The sequence below is a fragment of the Anarhichas minor genome, unplaced genomic scaffold, assembly GCF_050575085.1.
Source record: "Anarhichas minor isolate MPS153535 unplaced genomic scaffold, ASM5057508v1 ptg000017l, whole genome shotgun sequence".
In the NCBI taxonomy this organism is placed as follows: Eukaryota; Metazoa; Chordata; class Actinopteri; order Perciformes; family Anarhichadidae; genus Anarhichas; species Anarhichas minor.
The window spans coordinates 13459339-13467500 of record NW_027466463.1 but is presented as its reverse complement, the minus strand read 5'-3'; the positions used below and the strand labels follow the sequence as shown (position 1 = coordinate 13467500).

Below are 8162 nucleotides of genomic sequence, written 5' to 3'. Positions count from 1 at the left end.
TATGTCGGCCTTTTATCCACTCCCCACATCAATAAGAAATCTGCCAGCGATGGTCCTTTCTCCCCGTGTCCCTCTTCTTTATATGAACTGTGTTCTGCTGTCGCGGCTACAGACGCGCTGACATTTTCCAATCAATGTTATAAATCTTTTATGTGAAGTGATGTCACAATGCCAATTAAAAAAAAAAAAAAAAAAAGATTTATATCGATTTTTCTAAAGTTTTCTAAAAAAAAAAGATTTGATGGTTGTTTTAATCCTCTTGCAAAGAAAAGCTGGTCATTACTTTGAAAAGATTTTAAAACGATGACGTCAGAATGGTTTATGGAACATTTTGTTATTGTGCATGTTTTAATTTAGCCTGATTTGTCCTCCTGGAAACGTGCCGTATAGTTAATTTTGCACTCAAATTTGTATGAATTCTTCTTTCTACCCCGCGTGCTCACGTGCTTTTGCACATTCGAAATGTTTGGCACGGTTGCTACATAACCTCATTATTCCTCCGATGTGAATGCCTCCTATACAAACTGAAAATAGAGAAGAATCCCAGTCGGTGACACATGGGATAAAAGCCTAGCTTAGGACAATATGGGGGAGCTACATCCTCAAATTAACATCGAAGGACCAACAGTGTTTCCTCAGCCAGAGCCACCTCTGTGTCACCTGCCTGCTGAGGGAAATAAAATCACTGTGGCAACCAGGAGAGAGGCCCTACATTAGCTATTAATGCATGATGCTGAGTGGTACTCGGCATGCATTATGGTGTTGTGAAGGGCAATGTAAAGAGCAGAAGCGGAGAAAAACAATGCTTCTCAGCTCTCCGAGTGCACTTTTTTGAGTTGTACCTCTAAAGCACCGAGGTACAGTCTCGGTCTGAATGGTTTTAGAGACCACTGCTATTACCTTCGATTTATCTAAAATGTTAATTACATACTTGGAACGTGTTTGTTAATCTGTCGTTTTAATAATTTATTCCTGTCGTGTTCCTTCCTTTTTTCTCCACAAAAAAAAAAAAAAACACCCAACGCAGTGTTCTCGTTCTGGAGCGCATTAAGAAACAGACTTTGCATCCGCTGGAGAGTTTTTGCCGTGAACAATATCCCAAGCTGTTTTGGAAATGATAATTGGATGAAACAATCTTCAGTCTTCTGCTTCTTGACTCTTTCAAGATGCAGGATGACCCTATAAATGCTCGACTTTCAATCTCACTTAGAGGTCCGTGTACAGCTTCTTTTTTTTTTTTTAGGACGTTACCGCAAAAGGTTTGTTTTGTTTGTACGCTGAATGCTTTTCAGTAGCACCTTAGAAATAAGAGTAGAAACTGTCCTACCCAGTGCTTTGCCTAAATGTATTTTAAAAACACATCTTAGAGTGGCAGTGTTAATGGCGAATCCAGCACACATCTAATTCATCAAGCAGCTCTTAATTAAGGGTTGTTGGTTAATCATTTACATTTTCCAGTATCTTATTCAACGACGTGTGACGCCAGCGTAACCGTGGGCAAGGTGTTAATTCCAGCCGTGCAGTCGCCAAATAAATCACGAATATCTTATGTACTCTCTGAAAGGTCATAAAGCATACCTTGCAGGGAAGCAAAAGCAAAACACACATTTCTCTGTTGAAAAATGTGTTTTCAGAGGTCGTGCAGTTGGTGCAGCAATTGCGGTATTTTGCCGACCAGATTAATGATTTCATCCCATTTTAAGTTTCCAGCTGTTGTCTATAACTGATGTATATGAAAGCACAGAGTCATATTCAGCCATAGACGTTAGCCCTTGTCAGCTTTTTTTAATCAGGTTCGTGTCTTTTGGACTGATCCCAAAAGAAGAAATCGACATAGTTTCAAATGTGCGAATGCATATGTCGGACCATATACAGCTCCACCACTTACCTTGGCTCCAGCTGAGGGTGAACCATATGAAACGAGCCTAATTATGTTTTATACAAGTAAATTGGTCAGCATCTGGCACCACTTAGCTATTGTTGATGTCAAAGAGGACACTGATGTCACGCTGGCTTCCTATTTGTTTTACCAGCTCTGTTTGTACTTCAGACTCAGACCCACTCACTCACTGAGTTAGTGCCGACAAGACACATTTTTTTCTATTTCAGGGACAAAGTTAAGAGCCGGTTTTTTTTTTTTTTTTTTAGAAGACAATAACCGAACTAATAGATGATGCAGCTTGCACAGGGAACAAGAAGCGGCGGGACTTACAGCACCACAATGACCCTTCACACCCATTCCAACACATGTAAGACCAAGTCGGCACTGGTCTCGCTGCAGTCATTATTACCAGCTCTCTGTCACTCAGACCCTCCAGCTGGTCTGAGAGAAGCAACCTTCGTGCCCGTTTCCTCCATTTTTAGTCGGTTTAAACCCCCCAAGAGATGGTCATTGCTTTTAGTGATTAAGATGTCAGCAGCTGTTTTCTTTCGGAACAGAAAGCCAATCGAGGCACAAAAAAAAAAACTGCGCGGCCTCGGTCTCGATGTCACAGATGTCTCACTATGGCCAGCATTCAACATATGGAACCACTAACGGCCATCTAGTGTGATGGATGACACCTGTCAACGGAGGAAAGGAAAGCACATACTGTGTGTGTGTGTGTGTTTATGTGCTTGGATGATTATGAAGCTTGGGTAATGCATCGTAGAAATGCAGGATGTGTAAACCTCCTTTGCAAGATACGATCATGGAGACAGCGGTTCAAAATGCCTCCGATTAAAAATGGAATGAAATCATTTATTGTTTTTTTTTATTTTCCTCTGCATTTTATGAATATTTCTGTTATCCCAGATTGATGGAAGGATTTCACAGATGAAATGAGAGTGAGCCAGAAGAAAGAAGGCGCTATTTTTTTTTTTTGCTGCCTTTCACACAAACGATAATGGAATCAAATCAAAATCACATCAATGACGTCGTGGTACTTATGTAGTTCGGTGTAGTTCAAAGAAATTGCACAACAAACAATGTATTGCTGAATTGGACGCTCCATAGAGTAGTCATCATTTAGTCACCTAATTGAAAGACACAGAGGCATTACAACAACAACATATTTTAGACGCCTAAAAAATCAATATTAGCTTAACTTGAGTCGAATGATCCGTCTTGAAGTCGAGCGTTTAGAGGCTAGATCTATGAAGGACTTCGTAGAATCGTAAACACATTGGTTGTATAGATATGAATGGTGATGACACGGCAAAAAACAATTCAGATTCCGGTACAGCCCTAGTTATTGTGTGGCTTCGGTGTTTTTAAAGGGCGAGTTCAGATTCAGCGGTAGAGCAGAAACTCGTAAAATGACAATGAAAAGCATAGATAACCGTTTCCTTTCCCCGTCATAAAGGGCAGTCAAAGGTTCAAACGGTGGCAGTGCAGACCGGATGAGTAAGCAAAGGGTCCTTCAGTGTAAACAAAGCTCATTTACAGGTTATACCCATGATGCAAGGCAGAGCAGAGACTACAGTAACAGCTTTGGGTAGTAAGAAGTGAGTATTTACAGAGTTCATGGCTTTATCCACTGATGTGGAGCCTTTATTCTTGCTCCTCATAGAACCAGTCAGTGGTCATGTTCAGGGTAACGGGTGTAAGCAAAGATCTGGTGCTGTAGAACTAGAGATGGCAACAATATAATGAACATGAAAGCATTTTCATATAGTATGTTTCAAGGTAATCCATCCTATATTTGTTGAAAAACCATCGTAAGATAGTAAAAGTTGGTTTTATCTTAAAAATAAGTTCTAAACAAAATGCATTTTTTTGATATCTTCACAAAGTACCCCAATGTTGTGTAAGTATTTCACGAGGACCTTTCAATAATTCATGTAAATATTGAGACGGTATTTCCACACGTACTACGCGGCGCTGCTGTAGCTTCTGTCTTACAGGCCAACATCTCTCCTCCGCGTTGTTAATGTGTTTGGAACAGCTGTAATGATGTTTCACCCAGCGGCCCGTGCAAATGGAGCTCGTGCAGTGGAATCTGCTTTAATCTAAACTCGCTCCCTTGCACGAATGTGGCTTCTGCGGCTATTCATTAGCGGGATCACTCGAATGCTCGTGAAATAGGCTGGCAATTTAATTGCCCTTGTATGTCAACGATAGATCCACGGTGGGCCTCTTGTTCATGAATATACCTGAAAAGATTGAGAATACTAGATGTTTGACGTCGGGCCTCATGTGATAAACGTTGGGCGCTCCTTCCCGCCGTTTAGCGGCTGATTAACAATTAGAGTTTGTGTCTGTCGCGTCTAATGTGCTTTCTTTTGGTACTTTGGTTCACCTTTGTCCTGCTCTCCGTTCACCTCATCTCTCTGTCCCTCCGCATTAGTTCCAGGTGATCAGTAGTACAGGCAAATGGAAAATCTCGACAGCATTCATAACCTCGGCAAATGATTCATTTTGATGAAGGTCAAAACCAATACATCTCAGAATCAACAGTCCGTAGCTTCTTTCAGTCGTACGTAGATATCCATCAATTATACTAAACATGCTGTTTGTATTCAGTTGATCACGGCTTTTAGAGTCGGTGTTCATTCAAAATACACAAACTAGATGAAGTGTTTTTGTATTAAACATGTTGATACAAATGAGCGCAGCCCCACTGCTGATTCCTTCTTGTTTTTAATGCATGTGCGTGTGCATCCCTGTTTTTCTGCCTCTGCTGACTCATCTCCATTTTTAAATCCAGCTGGACACGTAGAAAAAAGGAAATTATATTCAGACATGTTATTATTCCCCAATTTCTATCCCTTCATCCAAAACATGCTGTGAAACCCCGAACATTCATTATCAGGATGACATGTTTTTCACGCTTGAGACAAGCGGTTTTGGCCATTAACTGAGTGGGTAGGTCATCGCCTCAACACGTGGACCGTCTGACAGGGACACACACACACACACACACACACACGATTGTGTTTGTTGTGTGACCAATCAAACCATTTGTCTCAGGAGGAGGGTGTCTCGTCTTAAAAGCAGCAACTCCAGCAGCTAATATCGGAGACTGTTGGTCTGCTTGGTTGGTAAAGAGATCCTGGGATCTTCTACTAATCAAGTCCTTCTGTCATGCATACTGTCTCTCACACCTTATCACAAAGTACTGTTATTGGTGTTGTCAGTTTTTTTTACTCTAAAATCCAAATAAACCAGTGAACACGTTTCTGTTTTTGGAGAGTTCATTTCTTTCTTATTCGTCCTGAAATTGTGCTTGAAATCTGTTTCCTTTGTTTCTCTCTTTTCAGGGTGCTCCTAAACCTGTTGCGATGGAGCCGTGTTCAGGAGGTAAAGCCGCCGTGTTGACGGTCCTCATGCGTCTGCCCTCCGGCCTCTCAGACTTACCTCCGCCAGGACAGTCAGGTAACACACACACGTCATCATTTTAGTTCATATATATTGTCTCAATGTCTATATATTTTGAGTGAGCGGGACACAGCGGGACTCATTGATTTTTTTCAAACATCACAAACAGCCATCCTGTGCACCATCAGAAATACTCTAAATATATATCAGATACAGCAAATGCCTCTCCACAACCACATATTTGCATCACCAATAAATAAAGCAACCTTACTCTTATTCCTGATTACTACTGAAAACGTGGGTCAAATCCCAACAGCAAGAAATAAATGTTGCTCTTGGAAGCTGCAGAATATTCTCATCAGATTGGGTGTTTGGAGTATTATAGACACACCTGTAATATCTGAATATTTGTCTATCACCCTCACCTTTTTCTTGCTCTTTTCCCTCTTTAGGAATCGTCGTTGCCAGTGCGCTGATAGACATTTCACAGCAGAAACCATCAGATTTTAAGGAAAAGTGCCAGGGTTTAAAGAACCGAAAAGCCCTTTTTCCGGCACACCAAGGCACCTGCGTCTGAGTCTCAACCCGTCAATCCATTTGGGTCCCTTTTTTTTTTTCTTTTTTTTTAAATACTATCTGAGGCCATATTGTTCCAATAGGCAGCAGGTCCCAGTTGGAGGCCTCTCCAGAGACTAAGACATGGCTACATGTAGAGGACTACATTTGGCTGCTGCCACTCAAAGCGTTCACTGAAACTTGCCGAGTCCACAAGAGCACAACCCTGCGTACCTTTCCCCGCCCCCCTTTGCTCTAATCCGCATAAATCAACTTCTGGTCACATGAATAAATCATCCGACCTCTGGAACAACTTTTCCTCCACACACTGGGCCCCCGAATCTCTCCTCCCTTCAGCTCGGGTATTCATCATGGCAGAACTTGTCTGCGCTCGGAGGGAAACCTGCCTGACACGTGACATCAGAGACAGATTAACGAGGACGCTCTGCACCTATCGAAGCTTCAGCAGTGAACATTTTGTGACACGTCATCGTCCATCTGCGCGGCATGAGACGAAAGCAAAAGTGTCTGTGCATTAGGTCACATCAAAGTTTAACTGATTTCCCTCGCACCGTGTTGGAAATACAAGAGGATTTAAAAAAATAAAATAAAATGTCTGGTAGATATCCAGCACATGCTGCTTATGGGTTTTTGTGTTTGCTTGCCAACAAGTGGTTTTCTATGGTGCTTAAAGCATCTAGTTCTTATGTGAAGCCTTTGCTGATGGACTGAAATCATTCTGCCTTGTAGTGGGTAAAGCTATGCGCTAGGCCAGCACTCTTTTGTAACACCCCATGATAAGTCTTTTGACAACGTGAGTATTTTGCCAATCCCCATTTAAATGATCTGTTTTAGCGTTTACTGTACATATGTATCATCCTTCCCAGCTGAAGCTAAAGTCTGTATTTTCTGTGGAATACGTATACAAATGCTGCAGAGACTTACTGCGATCACATTACCAGCGGCATGTGGGTGAAGAATGCAACGAACAAACCATTAAGTCATCAAACGGGAAGCATGGGAAACTCCAAAACGCAAGAAAACACAGAAGCGTTTTATTAGCAACCTGGAAGTTTCATTTGTAACGAAAATCCAGACTAGTTTCTAAAACTAGTCGAGAAACATCTCAGTTCTGGTTGATTCTTTACTGTTTGTTATTGGGTCATTTTGCTGTGCAACTTGGACATTTAGGTTTTTGAACTTGTTTCTTGAAGAGGTGTGGTGGGCGGAGGACATTTGGTTTAATTAAACTAAACCAGGGACATCATGCTCCTCTGGCTGTTTCCTAGTTTGTTTTGTACGTTTGTGTTTGTTTTGTTTGTTTTTTTCCCCAAGAGCCCTCTGACACGATCACTTTGTTTCCATCTTTGCGTACAAGGAGTTGCGTTACCTTTTTTTTTTATAATGCCTTGGCTTTCCATGGAAGAAGGGGACGCGTTGATCTGCAGAATTTTAAAAGCTGTCGACCATTTTTAGCCCCCCCGAGCTGTACAGTGTCTTGTTGGAACAAATGTGAGTCCTCTTCATGTGTGTTTTATGACTGAATGGCAAGAGATTATCATTTATTTTAGGCCTTGTCACCTGTTACTATTATGTATCTGATAAACTGTAAGTCTTTTGCTACACTTGTGAAAAGAGCATTTCTGTTCATATTTTTTCTTTTGATATTTAACAGATTCCTGTGTAATAGCATTTAACTTGATTCTATTGTTGACTTAAATCACTTGTTTGGATGTCTGGTTCCTTTTTGAATTGTGCATCTTTAAGGCCTATATGGGCATTGTCTTGCTTTTTTCGTTGCAAAGTGGTCGTTGTGATGCATTTCATATGGATAGTATGCCGGCTAATTTGTGTTTTTATTTAGTGTTTGTAGAGTAATCTTATAACGGTGTCATTACACAGGAATCGGGGTCTCACTGTACCGTGAAAAAAAAGATGATAAACTGCATATCAGTAATCTTCAGTGTATTTTAAAAGTTGGACGACATGCCAGATAATAAAAAAAAAAAAAAGACCTGAAAACCTTTTGTGCACCTGAGTCCTTTCACATACAGTACTTCTATTACAGGCATTGAATTCTACGCTGTCTGGTGTCTTTACCTCTAAAGAACCTACAATTTGTAATTGCGTGCTGGTGCCCGGTGCTCAACACTGGTTGATTGCCTCTGCTGAAGATAATTGTTCCACTTGAAAGTGTCTTGAGAGAGAAACTAAAACCCAGAGCTGAATTTTGGTGCGTTTGGTGCCTCTGTACGGTAGTGAACACGAGCGACTGATGGAGAAGGTTGCAAAGAAAAAAATAATAATA

General features: G+C 41.1%; 1 protein-coding gene across 1 annotated transcript in view; it reads left to right on the top strand.

Moving 5' to 3' along the window:
• The window catches only part of atrnl1b (attractin-like 1b), a 54143-nt gene extending 46267 nt beyond the window's left edge, over window positions 1-7876 (top strand). The window contains exons 28-29 of the mRNA XM_076093742.1: window positions 5242-5356; window positions 5752-7876. Coding sequence (XP_075949857.1) covers window positions 5242-5356; window positions 5752-5876 — 240 coding nt within the window. The 3' untranslated portion in view covers window positions 5877-7876. The remainder of the gene's footprint in view (window positions 1-5241; window positions 5357-5751) is intronic.
• Window positions 7877-8162: the final 286 nt, after the last annotated feature.